Here is a 21,529-nt window from a genome sequence, read left to right on the forward strand (position 1 = left end):
TATACAGTCGTTTTTGTGGGTTGTTGCTAAGACTTAATATGATTCAGATCCATCCTTAACCCTCTGGTCCTCTTCTTGTTGAAAAATGTTACATTTAGGCCACTTTTACCTCCCCCCCTGCTTTTAATAATAACATCGTGCACACACCCGCATAAATACGCCGTCGAGCACCATCATAGCTTTGCCAAACCTATGGGCGGCAGTGTAGGGAGAAGGATAAAGCCATGCAAGCCAATCAGAATCCTCAGAATCGACAAGAGAGAACCCCCAGTTGACACGACAACACATAACCGGCGTTTTCAGAAATCTCCACTTTGGCCGGAGATTTTAGAAATAATCGTTTTCTGTGATAAAAACGGGGTTTTCGTGTAAATGAGAGGCCAAACCGCAGGGAAATATCTGCGTTTTCCCTTCGTGTAAACGGGGCCTTAGTTTAGGAATTATTTTTTTTTTTTTTTGAATTGTTTACTTCATCGGCATAATACATATGGAATGCCAAAGCTGACTTAATTAAAAATAAATAAATACATAAATAAATAAATATACGAAGAAATGTATAAAAGCAAAAATACATAAATACATAAATAAATATACAAAGAAATGTAAAAAAGTACCAATAAAATAAAATTAACAAAAGTCATTAAGTCATTAAAAGTCAAAATCTTAATACAGAGGAGAATGGTTTTACACTGCAATTACACACTGCAATTACAGTGTAATTACAATTACAATTGCATAAAAGTCGTTATGAGATTAATGTTAAAAATAAATGAATAATTCTGTTATTCATTTCATTTTATTTTACCGATAACAGCCATAGTGCCTTATTATAAATATAACTGAGTAGTTTATCGATTAATATTAAGAACTTGACATATATGATGATGTATAGCCTACCTATTTAATAAGGTTTGGGTAGATATAACATCAATTTATAGGGGGGAATATCAGCACGACCATGGGCACGACAGGTGCTGTTTGATGGGCATGATGATGCTCCTGTCCTCCACTGCATGGGGTGAGATGTGTGGCTCACTAGCTGCGTTTACATGAGCCCCTTTTGTTTGATTTAAGAATAATTCCAAACTGATGACTTGTAATTAATCAGTATCTAAGAGCAGCATCTATGAAATATGGGTTGTGTTTTAAGCATTTGAATTGTCACCTGTTATGCATACGAAATTATGAAACGCGAATGTAAACCGTGTATTGAGTCGCGTTTCAAACTCATTGATCAATATGCTTGCGTAGGAGTCAGTGAAATGTGCGCTGGTTTCTCTCCGCGTTCTGCACTGGTGTGCGAGTCTCATCATCGACAGTAAACGCAAGCTCTTATCAGCCCTATCCACCGCGTTTACATTGTTATTAATAGTGGATACTTTCATGCGCTTCCATGTCCAAGTGTCTGCTATCAGACCCGTTGAAGTGCGTTTTCTGTTTATATGTGCTATGTGTGTTAACCCTATAGCCTACCCTACATACAGTTAGGGTGATATACATGACTTAAAATGTGATATTGTCCGCACACCTCTTGCGTTTCGATTGGTCACACACCACAAGGTGTCACTGTGGCCTCAAAGCTTCAGCACTGCCACTCTGAGCTCGATTGCTGATGTCTGAGGTAAAACACGCCCCCCTCATTAGCATACGGACAAAGAAATGTCGAAATAAATGTGGAAATAAATAAATGTGGAAATAAATGTAGAAATAAATAAATGTGAAAATAAATAAATGTAGACATAAAAACATAAATACATACATGTATAAATAAAAAAAATGTGTGAAAAAAATACAATTATCAGAAAATAAGGAAATAAAAGTATAAATACTCATTTATTTGTACTTTTTTACATTTCTTTGTATATTTATTTATGTATTTATTTTTGCTTTTTTACATTTCTTCGTATGTTTATTTATGTATTTATTTATTTTTAATTAAGTCAGCTTTGGCATTCCATAGATACAAAGCTTGGTAAAGGTTTTGGCACTTGCTATGTGAAGACACACACACACACACACACACACACAAATAATGGACATGATTTAAAAAGGCTAAATGGCCGCATTGAATTTCATGGAAAAGTTTGGTACTGCGCCCAAACAAAATCTTACTCATGGCTAATTTTTCAATTTTTAATTAAACTCAAATTTAGAAATCAACTTGTTTAAGGTGTCATCTTTAAAAAGACACCAAACTTAAGTATGTGCTCCATTCAAGACTTATGCCAGTTTAAGTTAGAAATGTTTATTTTAGGTCTATATGCTCAAAAAGTGAATAAATGGATTATAACTCCTGCAGAAATATAATTTTGTACAATAAAATCCCCTAAAAATACAAAATAGTCATTAAAAAACGCTATCAAACTATAATATAGTACATTCATTTCATTGAAATACATGAAGAGCAACATAAGGTTCACCACTCAAAAAAATAATTCATTGGATGAACATGATTTAATCATGCCACCTATATTCCATCTAAACAAACCAAGTTAAGTCAACCAACCTTTATCATGTTATTTGAACACAAAATAGATGCATTGGTTAAACATGATATGAACATTTCCATTAAACTCAATTGCATCTTTTTTGAGTTGTGTGTTTTAATCTTAGTTAATTTAGGGAGATTACTTTTGAGTGTAGCTATTTGCTAGCAGCAGCACATATTAGCATCTTAAATGCTAAGATTTATACGCTCCTTCAACCAAAGCAGTAGAAAAACTTGAAATCAGTCCACAGCCAAACAAAATGCTCCACTCTTCTCCACCATGGTAAGCCACTGTAATTTAAAAGGTTCTAATAATTCCAATGTTATTGAACATTAAACACAATTACACACTATCAAGTCTTCCCCTTTTCTCATTTTCTCAAAAAAATATAAAATAACACTTAATTTTAACATTTATTCTCTCTTAATTCAACCATATGCAAAGCATGCTGGGAACTAACAAACACCGCCCAGTTTCAGTCAATGCAACACAAATCAATCATGTAATCACATGTAATAGATATAGTTAAACAGATTGAACACAATCAAATTAAGTTAGGGCAAAATGGCAGTTGGCGTCGCACTATACTGCCACCATCTGGATGTAAGAATTTTTTACTTAACATAAATAGTTTGTGTTTAGACAACGCGTTAGGATTTTGTACTGTTAAGTTGAGGCATAACTATGTTGACCTTACTAGAAAAAAACATTTCAAGTCAACAAACACAATTATTATAAGTAAACTAAATATAAATATATTATGTAAAGTGCACAACCTTCCTCGTTCATTTTTTTGAGTACACATTCACATTTTATTGACAAATGAAACTTGCTTAGCAAATATGTTGGTTTTTCTACATTGGTATAACAAAAGAATATATATTAAATTGATTTTAATTTGTGTTCTGCATAATACAGGCTTTATTTTGATCTCACGGTAGATTTTGAATGGACAGACATGAAGAAGAGCTGCCTAGGCAATGAGTTACAGTGATGAAACACACACAATGTGAGGGAGGCTGGCATGAACACAGTTTGAATTGTAGACAATAGCTGATGAGACGGGCATAAAAGAGGGCTGGCAGATGTGGATGGAGTGAGAGGCCTCGGCACCAGTGAGAACGACTGAGCGGTAGAGGAAGTTCAACAAGGGCGTGGTCAATCCTTTGCCCAACTTCCATTTTCTCTCAGTTACGAGGAACCCACAGATGCTGCGCTCTGTTCAAATCTGATTGGATGTGATAAGCAAGATCAAAATGAGCATCAAGGTAAGTCAAATAAAACAGTCAATATTTGTTGGTAGACTTGTTTTAGGAGATTTTGAGCTTGTTGAGTATGAAATACAAAGCATTAGTGAAAGGGAGAGAAGTAGAGATATGCTTTGTTGAAGGCACACGTGCTCCATGCATGAGGTCACCGTGGACCAGCCTTTCGGTTTATCTGATCCATCGATCATGTAAGACCCAGAGGACGATCTGTCTTTAGAAACAGGTAAACACACTCACTCACCTGCAGTTACACAGCCACAGTTCAATACAGGCTCGCCCTCCATATATCAAAGTGGCTACTTCTAATGAAAAAAAGGTCTTGGAGGCCACAAAATAAAAGATTCGAATTTATGGAAAAGGGACAAATACATGTGTAGTATATTATGAATGTTTGGAATAGTTTGAAAAGATAAAGGCTTCTCTGTGTGTTTCATGTAGAAATGTTATAGGTGACATTTCACTCCATAATCAGAAGAAGAAAAAAGCACGAAGAAAATGAGGCATATTTCAGTACATATAAAAATAATACAATTTTGCATTGTTTGATTTAACATGAAAATAATGTCATAGACACTCTTGCAATTATTCAGTGTTTTATTAGTTAACACCTTGTTAGGAATGTTACTGTTGCAGTCTGCAGGCATTAATAGATAGATCCGTTGAGACATTCACTCCATTTCTTTATGAATCAGAATCATCTCTGCATTGAAAAGTGTTATAAAAGATGGGAATGATTAGCTTGATCTAAACTTTCAACTCTACAACGCTAACTTAAAGTGAATGTTCAGTGAAGACACTTGCAGCAGTTCACGCTTTACAGGAAGTAGTGTAGAGTACTGTGTGTGTGTGTGTGTTTTTTTTTTTTTACAACAAAGTGGAGATAACTGTATTAACTGTTTGGTTTTGCTCATTTATTCAGAAAATGTTTAGGCTAAAGCCTTGATATGATGCATTAATCATCTTTGACATGTCAACAGTCATAACTCGTCTTAATTAAGTTTATAACTTGAGTTCGATACAAATAATCCATAAATGGATGCAAAGGCGTCCTGCTGGGTTGTGTTCTCCATGTGCCGGTTTCAGCAGAACATACATTGGGACACATTTCTTCCAGCTTAGAGGAAGCTGTTTCTGCATGCAGATCATTGTACAATGTGTTGTGTTACCTAATCAGAGCAGACAACATGAAACTATTCAAACAGCACGATAACTTATGTAGAGATAACTATTTAAATGTCAACCTTCAAAAAAATTAAACAAATCTGTATTGGTTGTTACTGATTGTTTGTTATTTGTGATCTTAGTAATTAGTGCATTTAGTATTGTTACTTAACGTTTTAATACCGTTTCTCCTTCACATTATTAGAAAAATTGACCCCTACTTGTCAACAAGATGAATGCAACATTATTTTATACTGCATTTGAATGCAAATCTCTGTATCACTGTATGTTTTGACGCTGGCACAACTTACCCCGAAGCATCTGACATAGTTTACATTACCGCTAAACTACCATTCAAAAGTGAACTTTTCTTTTCTTTAAGTAATTGGTACTTTTATCGAGAAAGAATGCATTTAAAAGTGAAAACTAAAGACTTTTGCGTTTATATTTCGCAAAATGCTGTTCTTTTGAACTTTCAACTTAATTAAAGGATCCTAAAAAAGTATTATAAAAATAGTAAGCAGCACAACTATTTTCAGCATCGATTAAAATAATCATAAATGTTTCTTGAGTAGCATATCAGCCAATGAGAATGATTTCTGAAGGGTCATGTGACTCTGAAGACTGGAGTAATGATGCTGAAAATTCAGCTTTGATCACAAGAATAAATTACATTTTAAATACTCACCTAAAGGATTATTAGGAACACCATACTGATACTGTGTTTGACCCCCTTTCGCCTTCAGAATTGCCTTAATTCTACGTGGCATTGATTCAACAAGGTGCTGAAAGCATTCTTTAGAAATGTTGGCCCATATTGATAGGACAGCATCTTGCAGTTGATGGAGATTTGTGGGATGCACATCCAGGGCACGAAGCTCCCATTCCACCACATCCCAAAGATGCTCTATTGGGTGGAGATCTGGTGACTGTGGGGGCCATTTTAGTACAGTGAACTCATTGTCATGTTCAAGAAACCAATTTGAAATGATTCGAGCTTTGTGACATGGTGCATTATCCTGCTGGAAGTAGCCATCAGAGGATGGGTACATGGTGGCCATAAAGGGATGGACATGGTCAGAAACAATGCTCAGGTAGGCCATGGCATTTAAACGATGCCCAATTGGCACTAAGGGGCCTAAAGTGTGCTAAGAAAATATCCCCCACACCATTACACCACCACCACCAGCCTGCACAGTGGTAACAAGGCATGATGGATCCATGTTCTCATTCTGTTTACGCCAAATTCTGACTCTACCATCTAAATGTCTCAACAGAAATCGAGACTCATCAGACCAGGCAACATTTTTCCAGTCTTCAACTGTCCAATTTTGGTGAGCTCTTGCAAATTGTAGCCTCTTTTTCCTATTTGTAGTGGAGATGAGTGGTACCCGGTGGGGTCTTCTGCTGTTGTAGCCCATCCGCCTCAAGGTTGTGCGTGTTATGGCTTCACAAATGCTTTGCTCCATACCTCGGTTGTAACGAGTGGTTATTTCAGTCAAAGTTGCTCTTCTATCAGCTTGAATCAGTCGGCCCATTCTCCTCTGACCTCTAGCATCAACAAGGCATTTTCGCCCACAGGACTGCCGCATACTGGATGTTTTTCCCTTTTCACACCATTCTTTGTAAACCCTAGAAATGGTTGTGCGTGAAAATCCCAGTAACTGAGCAGATTGTGAAATACTCAGACCGGCCCGTCTGGCACCAACAACCATGCCACGCTCAAAATTGCTTAAATCACCTTTCTTTCCCATTCTGACATTCAGTTTGGAGTTCAGGAGATTGTCTTGACCAGGACCACACCCCTAAATGCATTGAAGCAACTGCCATGTGATTGGTTGATTAGTTAATTGCATTAATGAGAAATTGAACAGGTGTACCTAATAATTCTTTAGGTGAGTGTATATTAATATAGAAACATTTCTTTTAAATTGTAATACTATTTCACATTATTACAGTTTTTACTGCTTTTTTGTTAAAATAATGTAGCCTTGGTGAGCAGAAGAGACAAAAAAAACTTCTTTTTTTTTATAATTCATGGCTTATATTAACAACTTGCATGATATAGAAAATCTAACATGAAAAAAAAAAGTTACTTATCATTTTTGTGTGCACCCTTGTAACGGATCTTTTCTAAATATATGTGCACAGTTTTCTATATACAGGGACGACACAGTTTACCCAGTGACACATCTTACCCCACTCTCCCTGACACCCTATTACTCTGCAATCATTGGTTCATATTCAAAGCCGTGGCCAAGTCTGCTGCAGTCTGTTCTCCACACCTACAGGATTGCAGTATTTTGGTCATGCAGTTGTTTGATTATACTAATGGAGAGCTTGGTGACTGTAATGGCGGCCTGTCATCTGATGTGTCATAATCCAGTGTTTGTATTATGCACTGTTGCTAAGTAACCCCTCCCTATCAGAAACACTGGAAGCCTTCTATTGTTAGGCTTTAATGGATCAAAAGGCACACATTTCTAAAACAACCACATCTCAGGATTGATTGGCTAATGGTAACGTTGGAAAATGTCAAGACCTTTCATCTCAAATGCTCTCATTACATGGGCCGAATGTTTACGGGCAACATGAGAGAAGCGTAAAGCACAATGACACACACGGTTGCTAAATATTCAAAATTAAATCCAAAATGTTTTTGAAAGAAGCCTTTTCTGCTTACAAAAGCTGTATTTATATGATCAGAACTACTGTAAAAACAGAAATATTGTGAAATATTATTACAATTTAAAATAACTTATTTCTATTTGAATATATTTTAAAACGTAATTTATTCCTGTAATGAAAAGCTGAATTTTCAACATCATTAGTCCAGTCTTCAGTGTCACATGATCCTTCAGAAATAATTATAATATGCTGATTTGATGCTCAAGAAACATTTCATATTATTATTATTAATGTTGAAATCAGTTGTGCTGATTAATATTTTTTTTGTGGAAATCAATTTTTAGGATATGTTGATGAATACGAAGTTCAACAGAACAGCATTAATTTCAAAAATAGATCTTTTGTAAGACTATACTGTCGCTTTTGATCAATTTAAGAAATCCTTGGTGAATATAAATACTAATTTCTTATTTTTTTTTTAAATTGAACTTTTGACTGGTAGTGCATTTTGACATTGTCTTGGCTAACTCCCATTTAGTCATATAACAACACACCTTTCTACTATCCAACCATCCATACAACCCCTAATGAATAAACTTTAGTTTGGGGACCAATTCTAACTATTAAGTAGTTGCTTATTAGCTTGCATATTACTAGAATATTGGCTTATAAAGCACATATTAATGCCTCGTTCTGCATGACCATATTCTACATCCCTTAAATACCTAAACATAACCACTACAACAACAACCTACTAAAGGTAAATTAGTAAGTTTTAATAAAGGTTATAACTTATTACAGTAAATTAGGAGTTTATTGAGGCAAAAGTCGTAGTTGACAGTAAATATGAGTTCCCTAAATTAAAGTGTGATCAAACATGTTTCTCACATATTAAAAAAAGTCACAGTACAGAAGTAAAATGGGTTGCAAAAGGGGCATTTCACATTGCTTTAAACATGGAATAGGATAAAAAGAATACAATGCTTAAATAACAGCAGATGTTTGTGGGGAAATCAGTAATTTTGCACATGGAACACATCATGTTTTCTAAGTATAACCTGTTTGTGTATTTGTGATTGTAAGTGTTTTCTCTCTTTCAGATCATGTTGCGAGGGGTGTCCTTTTTTCTGTTACTCGTCTTCAGAAGTGAGTTATCACTATTCTGCTCCTCTCTATTTCTCTCTTACACACACACACACACACACACTCCATCTTTTATTACGTTACACGTAGGCTGTACACTATAAACATTTGTCAGCATAATCTGATAAAGCCTATTTTTAATAAAATCCTATATTACCAAAAACCACAAATGACCAGCGGGTCTAATATGTGGGCTTTTTCAGATGAAAACTTCAGATAAAAGATTGATTATAGCCTTTCTGCAATAATCACAGCGTTTGCCAGTAGGATTGCTCAGTCTCATGTGGCCATTCATCTTGAGAAGGGATTCGTTGGAAAAACTGTGCGTAGCCGGAAAATGCATACAAAAAATGCTGCGACTCATCTCTGCTAGACCACAATTAGTCCTTGTTCTGTGGCAGGGTCTATGAGAGGCCGGCCTTCATTACAAACCACTGCACTCTACATCACCACGCTGTTATTATGCCAGACTCAGAATACATTTGCATTCATCTGCTGCATGTGTAATCTTGAACTCTGAAGCCAGCCACCATCATTGTGCTGAATGTGTTATTTAAACACTCATAAGTCATTATGGTGTCAGATGGAGATGTTGGTTATGCTCTACAAAAAAATACCTCATATCGTCTTGTGACAATCTCAGATATTTGTCTCTACGGTCTTAATGAGAGTGCCACTGAACACAGCCTATCACATTCTCGCTCACTCCCTCTGTAATAGGCCTATATATATTCATTCTTAATTTGACAGTTTAAAGTTTATATATAATATAGTTCCTACTAGTTTCCTTGGTTGTTATTTGATTTACGCACCTGTTCTGTTTTCCGTTGATTACTCTGTGTTCATTCAGGTCATTGTTTATATCACATGCCCTCAGTTCATTCAGGTCATTGTTTATATCACACAAACGTATGCATTTATAATGTCACAATATTTTGTTTGCAATCTTCTTTATTATCTTTATTTTTTTTAATATGGTGTCTTCGTATTCATACGAACTTTAATTTTTGACTGTTACTTTGAAAGTAATATTTTTTAAGCTTTAAATTATAAGTCAGTTCATCCATTCGATAGATAGGGGGTTCGCTAATGCCCTTTTCTGGTCTTTTTATACACTATAAATAATATGATAAGATAGCCATCAGCCTTCAAAATAATATTTGAATAGGTGCCAAGGCATATTGTTGAAAATTCCCCAGGGAAATCAATATCCCAAGATCTTGATCAGTATCCCAGAAAACATACTTTAAGGCAACTCCAAAATATGTGAGAGTATGATCAGCATCCAAATGACCACACGTATAGATAGTTGCCTACACAAGATTTGTCCACCCAAACCTTTTCTGTCTTTTGAAGAAGTAGATGATTTATTTTACTCACCAAAAGCCAAAATGTGTGTCTTTTTCTGTCTGTGAAGGTTATGCTGCTGAGAATGTGACAAAAACAGAGGACACCACCGCGACACCACCGGAAAGCGCTGGACCTCCGTCCAACACCACTGGACCCATGGGTCATGGTAGGATTTTAATTGTATTTCCCTGCATAACAATTCCAGGATTGCCTATTATGTCTTAAAAAGTTCTTATCTGTTTTTTTTCTATGCTGTGTTTGCTGTTTTGAATCTGAAAGTGTTTCCAATAGAGCTAAACTGAGTTACAGATCAAGTACAAAATGTGTAACGACATTCCCTGGTCTCCCTTACCTTGATAACATACATAAAGTTTGATCTGTCTCAGAAAGAATTGATTTCTGGTGGCATAATGAACCAGGGCTGTTTGTTTCGACTTATATAACCGTCTCAAATCTCAAATACAATTCAATCACAAAAGTGTTCTCCTCGTTCCTCCAGTTAACGTGAATGCGACAGGGGTGACAATGAGTCCACAGCAGTTAAACCTCACCGTACCTGTGGCGATCACAAACATCTCAACTGTGACCTCCGCCGTGACCCCCAACGAGACGTCTGCCGCACAGCGTAAGCTTTGATGCCCCTGACTGAAGTACATGTACAGCTTCGGTAAAACCACTCAAACAGAAGGACTTTCAGTGTGGGATTGCGGGATTGGGGGAGGGTAACAGAGCCGAGGATTGCATGAATAGCTGAGAGGCTTCCTCTTTACTCATGCAATTCATATCAAGGGCACACATAACTTAGAAACTAATTAGCAGGTAATTAGAAAATGTTCAACGCTCTTTCCATGCTGAGAGGCTTAAAGATAATGCGGCATTTTCCGCGGGATTGCGGAGCACTGTCGTGGAGAGCTGATATGCTTTATGAAGAATCAACCAACCATATATCCTGGGAGAGCGGTGCCATTGAAATATGCAAGAATTGAATTTGAAAGACAGGGCCGGACAGAGAACGAGTGCTGCTGGAATTTAATTAGAAGCAATTACGGACAAATGCATTGAGATAAGGGGAAGCGTCTGCTTTTCACACCGAAAGTCTTTGCTGTCAACTTACATTTATGGACAAAAACAGGATTCAAAAGCTCACTCCTATTCATAATTTTGTGAGTTTTAGGGAAGAGTGTACATGTTAGATTAGGTTTCTCTCCTTGTCTTTCTCCCTGACCTCCTCTCCCTCTCATTTTCTCATAGCAACTGCCGTTAAAACCACCAAAACCACCACCACCACCACCACAACCACCAAAGTAACAGTGTGGGGTAAACTTTCTCATCTTCCTCATCTTCTGCTTATAATGACTCTTCATTCATGAGATTGATACATTGGAGGTGGTAGTTTCCCCTTGTGCCAGTAACTGTATATATATATATATGTGTGTGTGTGTGTGTGTGTGTGTACACACACACAAATCATTCAAAAGTTTGGGGTCTGTAAGATATTTTAATGTTTTTGAAAGAAGTCTCTTAATATATATATATACTCTTCATGGTAGTAGTAATTGATTAATTCAAACAAAAACAATTAGTTCGAAATAAATAATGACATACTTTTCATTACATCATTTTCGGGTTAGACATCCCTTTAAATTCCATCATGGCTACAGCATATATTAAAATATGAAAAACCCATATCAGTCTCTCTCCACTACTTTTTACCCATCAAGTCATTAAGTCATTTGCATAAACAGCATCCCATTGGCTCAACCCTGACTGGATCATAGAAATTCGTGTTGGAGGTAATTTAAGGTGGACGGGTGAAAGGAAAAGTCCTCTGATTGTGTCATCCCATTAGAAGCAGCAGGTCATGGATCCATCACAGTGAACACGAATATGCCAACACACACCCACACATATACTAGTAGCTTATTTTGCATATCATGAAAATGATAGAGTCCATTTACATTTTATAGGCACATAGACTGTCTTCAGGTCTTGTTTATTATGCGAAAACTTACATTTGTACATTTTCCTCAACAGATAAGAGATGGGATGAGCCCTTTGAATACAGTAAGTATCTATTTAATCATTCAGTAATTAATAGTGCTTACTAATGCAGACATCACAATTACCACTGGAACAAACCCCTAAGTTGAAGTATTAAACGTGTGCCTGTAAATCGCCCCGCACCGTTTGTGCTACAGACGTGGATGATGCTTTATAAATCATGTTTTTTGGGAAGAGTTGTGTTAGAGCGTTTTTAAGTGATTGGACTTTTTGATTCACACGTGATGGATGATAAAACACCACAGTAATCTGATCACAGTGTTGTTTTAGTATTATTTATATACTATTATAGCATTTAGTACTAATTTGAAGTAGCTTTTTATTTTTTATATTTTCAGTGCTTTTGTAATTTGTATTCGTTTAAAAAAAATATTTCTATTTAGATATATTTTTATTTGTTTTAGTTGTAGTAGTTTTAGTTCTTCAACTTATTTATAAACAGTTAATAGTTAAATGTTTTTTTGTTAAAAATAACAACACTTTCTAATAGACCAAATATTTTGTGATATTGTGGCAGTGTCATGTTAGGTTTTTTTTTTTTTTACAGTTGTTTTAATATTTTGAATTAGCTTCTTTTTTTCTTTTTTCTTTTCATGTTAATTTTAGTTTGATTTCTTTAATTTCTAGCAATTTCATTATGCTTTTGTATTTTTTTTTAAGTTCCTTATGTAGGTTTAATTTATTTATATGAGTTGTATCAGTCTTTAGTTTTTATGTAATTCCTGTTAATAATTTTAGTGCTTCTACTTAAACTTAAATTTTAGTTTATTGCCAATGTATCATTTCAAATTTACATTTAGTTTAAGTTTATCAACTAATATTTACATTTTATTTTATTTTATTTCAGCTTTATTTTGATTAACAGAAATGTCTTAATAGTTTTACTGCGTTTCGAATTTGCATACTGAACAGTAGGTAGCTACTACATTTGATTTGAAACTTACTTTGCGGCTGTTAAAGTATGTTCTAGTATGATTGTTGGTAATATGAAATGAATGAAATTCGGACGCATTATATCCGCCATGTTGTCACTTTAGGGACTTGCAATGGCATTCTGGCGTTCTATTGCGCAGGCGTGACATTTACTGCTACTTCGCAACGTTCTACTGTAACCATATACTACGGGAGAACAGCTGATTTGCCGTATTCATTACTACTTGACAAATTAAGAAAGTTAATGTTATGTTTTATGGTATGTGTCATTGTATTTGTATCTGATATCATTAAATGGCCAAAGCAACCCTTCAATTGCTTTTTAAAATAACTTTGTCTGTATTTTGTCAAATGAAATTATCCCCTACACCTTCCTCTTTACTGTTGCTTAGTGAATTTTGAGTTCTTTAGCTACGTCAGTTAACCATTTTCTTCCGGCTGGCAGTTGCTTAAAGTCCCCCTGAAGTCAATCATTTTATCCCTTAAAACTCATCTTTGATCACCAAAATTACATATTTAAGCGTTTTTTCTTAAAAAAAATTCTTCATGCCTTGCTTGAAAATAGCTTGAATGTAAGTACACACCCTTGCATAGTATACGTTGTTCTATGAATATGCAAATTAGCCCCGCCTTTACTCACTCACTCAGCTCAGAGATCCACTCGTTGACGATCACATGTTGACCTGATTGGTTACAGTTTGTGACGTCAGAAACACCAGGGATTTCAAACCGCGTTTTTGAGGCTCTTTTTTGAAAAACTGCAGTTTTAAGGAAAAAATACTCAGCAATGGTGTCGACCTATGAATTTGCACATGGTTTGTCTAAAGCATATTAAAAACACCACATAGACATATAACCAACGTCAAACGCTTGATTTTCACCACAGGGGGACTTTAAAGTCCCTACTGTCATGATGTGTCCTACGGTATGGCTTCAGTTGCGTCGCTTCACTTTCATTCACAAATCCTCTCCTGTGGCCTCATGGGATAGTAAAATGTCCATCGATTGCGCACTTCAGAATCTTGCTAGAAGTACCAGGTCATCCGGGGAATTTTCTCCCGTTGTTTTTTTTATATTATGAATTCGGACATACTACTCAGCTTACACATTGTTTTTCGCCTACTAAGGAAGGAGGGATATTTTGGACGCAGCGTTTTAGTTAACAAATCCTGTCTCGTGTAACAACTAATCATGAAATGTGGCAGTTTCATTTTTAATATCACAACTGTGCTGTTCAGGTGTTAATTGTCTGCTGGCGTTTCTGGTACAGTGGCATACGAGCCGCTGACAGTGCGTCCGCACACAAAGACCAGAGGAACTCCATCTCCCTGTCAGTGGAAAGCATTGTGTTTATAAGAAGCACAGACGTGCCGAGCATGAGCGCTATTACCGTCTCAAGTGCTGTAGTTGAAAGCTTATGACCTGGCGACAGTCGCTGTTTCAATCACTTCCTATTGTTAGGGCAGCTACAGGGCATCTGATGTTCACGAAATATCCTCATTAGCCGTGACCCGTAGATGCCTCTGTTCTGCATTCATTCCCCAGGAACTGAGTTTTAGAAGTGCCTGAATGTTCCAGAGTCATCAGTTAAGGGTGTTTTATGTCGGTTGATGTTCACTGTTACTTCAAAGCGTGTTTGTGTGAGTGTGAGGTTTTGCTTTGTGGATAGCTACCAAATGCCCCACAAGGATAGTAAAACCAGGAATCAGCTACCAGACAACAGTCCCTTGGGAAAAGAGCTTTACTAAACCTACTAAATTTGCAATATACTACTTTTTTTTTGTATATTTTATTAAATGTATGTATATACACTCACCTAAAGGATTATTAGGAACACCTGTTCAATTTCTCATTAATGCAATTATCTAATCAACCAATCACATGGCAGTTGCTTCAATGCATTTAGGGGTGTGGTCCTGGTCAAGACAATCTCCTGAACTCCAAACTGAATGTCAGAATGGGAAAGAAAGGTGATTTAAGCAATTTTGAGCGTGGCATGGTTGTTGGTGCCAGACGGGCCGGTCTGGGTATTTCACAATCTGCTCAGTTACTGGGATTTTAACGCACAACCATTTCTAGGGTTTACAAAGAATGGTGTGATAAGGGAAAAGCATCCAGTATGCGGCAGTCCTGTGGGCGAAAATGCCTTGTTGATGCTAGAGGTCAGAGGAGAATGGGCCGACTGATTCAAGCTGATAGAAGAGCAACTTTGACTGAAATAACCACTCGTTACAACCGAGGTATACAGCAAAGCATTTGTGAAGCCACAACACGCACAACCTTGAGGTGGATGGGCTACAACAGCAGAAGACTCCACCGGGTACCACTCATCTCCACTACAAATAGGAAAAAGAGGCTGCAATTTGCAAGAGCTCACCAAAATTGGACAGTTGAAGACTGGAAAAATGTTGCCTGGTCTGATGAGTCTCGATTTCTGTTGAGACATTCAGATGGTAGAGTCAGAATTTGGCGTAAACAGAATGAGAACATGGATCCATCATGCCTTGTTACCACTGTGCAGGCTGGTGGTGGTGGTGTAATGGTTTGGGGGACGTTTTCTTGGCACACTTTAGGTGCCTTAGTGCCAATTGGGCATCGTTTAAATGCCACGTCCTACCTGAGCATTGTTTCTGACCATGTCCATCCCTTTATGGCCACCATGTACCCATCCTCTGATGGCTATTCCAGCAGGATAATGCACCATGTCACAAAGCTCGAATCATTTCAAATTGGTTTCTTGAACATGACAATGAGTTCACTGTACTAAAATGGCCCCCACAGTCACCAGATCTCAACCCAATAGAGCATCTTTGGGATGTGGTGGAACGGGAGCTTCGTGCCCTGGATGTGCATCCCACAAATCTCCATCAACTGCAAGATGCTATCCTATCAATATGGGCAAACATTTCTAAAGAATGCTTTCAGTTGAATCAATGCCACGTAGAATTAAGGCAGTTCTGAAGGCGAAAGGGGCTCAAACACAGTATTAGTATGGTGTTCCTAATAATCCTTTAGGTGAGTGTATATATATATATATATATAAAATATATTTGATTTTGGGGTGCGATGTGATCATGTTTGTGAAATTCACCCTTAAACAATGAGAGAGCTCATAAAATATTTTTTTATAATTTCTGAATGTGATAAAGTTTAAGATGTTTATAACCCTGACTTTTGCTGCTTCTCCTGCTGAGAGAGACACTTGATGATTTCAAGTCTCCCACGACATCCTCACACAAACATGACATTAAAAATGAATGCGACTTTATGTGTTTTCAGACTGTTAGTCCAGATTTGTGTGTGTGCTTTGCATTTTGATTTATGCATAACATGACTTTTTTTTTTTTTTTCAGATTACACATCTCTGCGTCAAGGAGGGTTGATTATTGCTGCAGTTCTTTTCGTGATGGGAATCATGGTGCTTGGTTGTAAGTTAACCCAACTTCAAGTTTCAGACATGATTGCTTTGAACAGTCACGTTTCAATTTCTCAAACACCTTTCCTCACTTTTTTCCATTCTTCCTTCGTATGAAAGGTGGCAAAGTTAAACGAATCCCACGGTGTCGAATTGGCAAAGGAAGGTGAGCAAAATCTCTCTAGTGTGAGTGTGTTTGTGTCTGTGTGTGATGTTTAAAGTTCAAGTCAATGGCATACTAACAACACGTATTATGGGATGCATGCTGTTAGCTCTCCTGTAAACTGATCATTTAGGCAAATGTACTAGTTAATTCAAGTTACAAATGCACATGCATATATTTGCGTATTGTGCATAGTATACATGCTACATACTGCAGCAATATTAAAAGTAGTATGCTAGTATGCTATTCTACATAGCCATTGTTCGCTACTTGAACGCATTCAATGATTGGGTGACTAATAACATTTGACCTCTTTTGTAACTTCATGATGTGTCTTTATAATCATTACAGACTTCATTGTGTTTAGACGCCATTAGGGATTTTATATAGATTGTTCCAAAGCACAGGATTTTATGATGAAAGCAAAGAGTTTAACTTTAATGTGCTTATTATACACCCTTCTATGCCACTTTAAAATGAAAATGTAAAAATGAAAATACACAGCAATTGCATTGGCAGAATGTCAACTGAATTGACTTGTGCAAGAGAGACAACAAAACAGTATATAATTTTAGTAATATAAGAGAAGAGTAATGACATGCTTCTCTTTGAAAAGAGCCTTCAAATGGTCTCGACTATTAAGGTAAAAGGGTATAATTTTCTTTCTTTGCAAAATAGTTAGAAACGGTAACGCTTTACTTGGAAAGAAATGTGATGTGAAAACCTGCTAAAGGCTTTAACAGCCGATTTATGCTATATTTAATGAAATACTTAATGTCCTGTGGGCTATAATGTTGCATTAAATGACTTTGGAGGGGTTACATTTTGCAAGCAAGAAGTTATTTTGCACACACTTTTAAAGTCACCATGAAATCTTTAATCAAAACAGGGTTCCCCTCCCTCTCCGATGATGTGTTTACTGGCATGAGGGCGGGGCAACCTGTCACTCACATGAGATCGGCCAATAGGAAATCATATAAATCCAGTCAATTCCCGATGGACAAAATGAAGTTCTGCCCTATATATATATATATTTATTTATTTTTTTCGAAAGGCTTTCACTTGCATGTACTTCACAGAAAAAATTTGTAAAAAAAAAAAAAAAAAAAAAATATCGTAACTTCCGTTTCATGCCAACTTTAATAAAAGCGATTTCAGTTGATTTATTAAGAGCATTCCCACAGGCAGTTATTAGTGCAAAAAATCTGATCACAAATGGGATTTGTTACGGGTAAAAATACGTCATTCAAATTTTTTAGCTGTTTTTTTTTTTACATAGCTGTTGTTTCCTACATAGAAAAAAGATGCCTTGATGAATTATCAAAATGACTTCTAAGTGAACTGATTTACTTTAAACTGACTTATTGGCTATGAAAAACCTTTGTTTTCCCACTTTTCAAACCTCTTTCTAACCATATTTTTTTTTTTTTTGTCTGGGTGTCTAGTTCATACGTTGTGACCAGAAGTTAACACTCTTCCCGGCATTGATCAGCCGGCTCGCCAATAAACAGAAGAACAGCAGGAGAACACAAAGGAGCCAGTCAGACCTGTTCCGACAGCGGTTACAGACTTACATTGCCCCCTTGTGAGAACAACATCATAAATACAAGATGGATAGGTTGTGTGTGTGTGAACGTGTTCATTATTTCAAACTGATCTCCGGGTTTGTCACACTGAAGCGCCGGGGAATAAGATGTGTGCTATCGTGCAGCACTAAACGCCAACGGTAACACACCGGCTGAGACTTCGGCAGATCCCAGCGTAATCACGCTTCTCAGACACAAAATCCCTTCATCCCTTTGCTCTCCTGCACCAAACTGCTCTGTTTAAGCGTCAAACTTTGTTCAACACAGGCCTGTACTTGTGTTGTATTATTATTATTTCAATACGTGCATCCTCAGGTGTGTCAATCATTTGGAATTGGAGGTGTTGTGTAGCTCACAAGCGCCCTCAAGAGGCTTCCAGACACATTTATCATGAGTTCTCCCAAGAGGAGAGAATAAAAACAGTTTGACTCTGATTCGTGTATCTGAATTCAACATCTACATCTTGTCCTTGTGAAAAAATACAGCAAAATAAGTCATAAGTTTCATATTACTTATCTCGCATGAGCTCAGTTGGACTGTCAGCAGTGGAAAATGAGTATATGATGATGTCAGGGAAAATGAAAATATCAAAACCATCTCTCTGGGATATTTACCATTGGCGTATCAGAAAACAGAGCAAGGTGTTTATGTAAATGTTCAATAGTTGAACATGCGAATTCTAAAAGGAAGTTTTTTTTTCTTCCATATTGCATAAAATGAGATATGCTGCAAATATATTTGAATATATATATTTATAAATTCTGAATATATAGTTATAACTTATAGATTTATAACTATATATCCAGGATTTACACACACATATATATATATATATATATATTCAGATTTACATGTATATATTATAACTATAGTTATAACTATATAATCGGATTAACATTTATATATTCAGAGTTATACCTATATATTCAGTATTTACATTTATATATCCAGAGTTATAACATTATATTCAGAATTTAAATATATATTCAGAGCTATAACTATATATTCAGTATTTACATTTACAGGTCCTTCTCAAAAAATTAGCATATTGTGATAAAGTTAATTATTTTCCATAATGTAATGATAAAAATTAAACTTTCATATATTTTAGATTCATTGCACACCAACTGAAATATTTCAGGTCTTTTATTGTTTTAATACTGATGATTTTGGCATACAGCTCATGAAAACCCAAAATTCCTGTCTCAAAAAATTAGCATATTTCATCCGACCAATAAAAGAAGTGTTTTTAATAAATAAATAAAAAGTCAACCTTCAAATAATTATGTTCAGTTATGCACTCAATAGTCAATACTTGGTCGGGAATCCTTTTGCAGAAATGACTGCTTCAATGCGGCGTGGCATGTAGGCAATCAGCCTGTGGCACTGCTGAGGTGTTATGGAGGCCCAGGATGCTTCGATAGCGGCCTTAAGCTCATCCAGAGTGTTGGGTCTTGCGTCTCTCAACTTTCTCTTCACAATATCCCACAGATTCTCTATGGGGTTCAGGTCAGGAGAGTTGGCAGGCCAATTGAGCACAGTAATACCATGGTCAGTAAACCATTTACCAGTGGTTTTGGCACTGTGAGCAGGTGCCAGGTCGTGCTGAAAAATGAAATCTTCATCTCCATAAAGCTTTTCAGCAGATGGAAGCATGAAGTGCTCCAAAATCTCCTGATAGCTTGCTGCATTGACCCTGCCCTTGATAAAACACAGTGCACCAACACCAGCAGCTGACATGGCACCCCAGACCATCACTGACTGTGGGTACTTGACACTGGACTTCAGGCATTTTGGCATTTCCTTCTCCCCAGTCTTCCTCCAGACTCTGGCACCTTGATTTCCGAATGACATGCAAAACTGAGCAACAGTCCAGTGCTGCTTCTCTGTAGCCCAGGTCAGGCGCTTCTGCCGCTGTTTCTGGTTCAAAAGTGGCTTGACCTGGGGAATGCGGCACCTGTAGCCCATTTCCTGCACACGCCTGTGCACGGTGGCTCTGGATGTTTCTACTCCAGACTCAGTCCACTGCTTCCGCAGGTCCCCCAAGGTCTGGAATCGGTCCTTCTCCACAATCATCCTCAGGGTCCGGTCACCTTTTCTCATTGTGCAGCGTTTTTTGCCACACTTTTTCCCACACTTTTTCCTTCCCACAGACTTCCCACTGAGGTGCCTTGATACAGCACTCTGGGAACAGCCTATTTGTTCAGAAATTTCTTTCTGTCTTACCCTCTTGCTTGAGGGTGTCAATGATGGCCTTCTGGACAGCAGTCAGGTCGGCAGTCTTACCCATGATTGCGGTTTTGAGTAATGAAACAGGCTGGGAGTTTTTAAAAGCCTCAGGAATCTTTTGCAGGTGTTTAGAGTTAATTAGTTGATTCAGATGATTAGGTTAATAGCTCGTTTAGAGACCCTTTTCATGATATGCTAATTTTTTGAGACAGGAATTTTGGGTTTTCATGAGCTGTATGCCAAAATTATCAGTATTAAAACAATAAAAGACCTGAAATATTTCAGTTGGTGTGCAATGAATCTAAAATATATGAAAGTTTAATTTTTATCATTACATTATGGAAAATAATGAACTTTATCACAATATGCTAATTTTTTGAGAAGGACCTGTATATATTCAGATTTATATAATTATTTCATGTTTGTCATCCTCCCAAATCAAATACATAATAGCACAGTTGAGAACAAATAATATTTATTTAAAATAAAAGTCTCATACAACAAATAGATGACAGGTTGTCTTATAAAATATATACAGCAATGGGCATTAACATTTAAACTTCAGTAAATCACACAAATATCCATGAATAACAGTAATGGTTAGCAGAGGTCAGGTACTTGGAGTGTTGTATACTACAACATTACCAAACTGCTGGTCAAATGTACTCCGAAAGTCATACATATACCTTTTTGCTGACAGAATACCTTACATAACAAAAGAAAATAAGCGCTGATGTCAGAAACAGCCTCCATTGACAGGAAATGCAATACAATCTCTTATGATTTTCCCTTCAAAGGCTGTCGAGAGCCACTTTTAAAAGGAAAATCTGCATCTGCACTTTCCACTCCATTCTTACATCAACTAAGAGAAACTAGTAACAGAACTGAAATGTGAATCTATGTGAGCTGAAGGTTATCTTGCATTGCTGATTCATTTGTGGAGTTACTTGAATGGGGGAATATCAAACACATATTTTATTTCTTTATTCACATGGAATAAAGCAACCTGCTCGAGAGAAAGTTGTTGGAGTTAATGAAGCCCAACAGTTTTAATATATACATCTAAAAAAAAAAAAAAAAAAAAAAGGATTTCAGATTGACTC

At 36.6% G+C, this 21,529-nt stretch overlaps 1 protein-coding gene across 2 annotated transcripts; it reads left to right on the forward strand.

Moving 5' to 3' along the window:
• The first annotated feature begins 3,502 nt into the window (after window positions 1-3,502).
• On the forward strand, window positions 3,503-18,631 carry fxyd5 (FXYD domain containing ion transport regulator 5). 2 transcript variants are annotated; one of them, XM_056243320.1, is made up of 9 exons: window positions 3,508-3,757; window positions 8,647-8,692; window positions 10,107-10,205; window positions 10,539-10,664; window positions 11,291-11,356; window positions 12,074-12,103; window positions 16,387-16,461; window positions 16,569-16,614; window positions 18,057-18,631. In XM_056243320.1, the coding sequence occupies exons 1-9, from the start codon at window positions 3,746-3,748 to the stop codon at window positions 18,079-18,081; spliced, it is 525 nt and encodes a 174-aa protein (XP_056099295.1). In that variant the 5' UTR covers window positions 3,508-3,745; the 3' UTR covers window positions 18,082-18,631. The 2 variants fall into 2 exon arrangements, with proteins under 2 accessions (XP_056099296.1, XP_056099295.1); XM_056243321.1 differs by lacking the exon at window positions 11,291-11,356 and having other exon boundaries at window positions 3,503-3,757.
• Window positions 18,632-21,529: the final 2,898 nt, after the last annotated feature.

This window comes from Rhinichthys klamathensis, unplaced genomic scaffold (genome assembly GCF_029890125.1).
Source record: "Rhinichthys klamathensis goyatoka isolate OS25496 unplaced genomic scaffold, OSU_Roscu_1.1 h1tg000786l_1, whole genome shotgun sequence".
In the NCBI taxonomy this organism is placed as follows: Eukaryota; Metazoa; Chordata; class Actinopteri; order Cypriniformes; family Leuciscidae; genus Rhinichthys; species Rhinichthys klamathensis.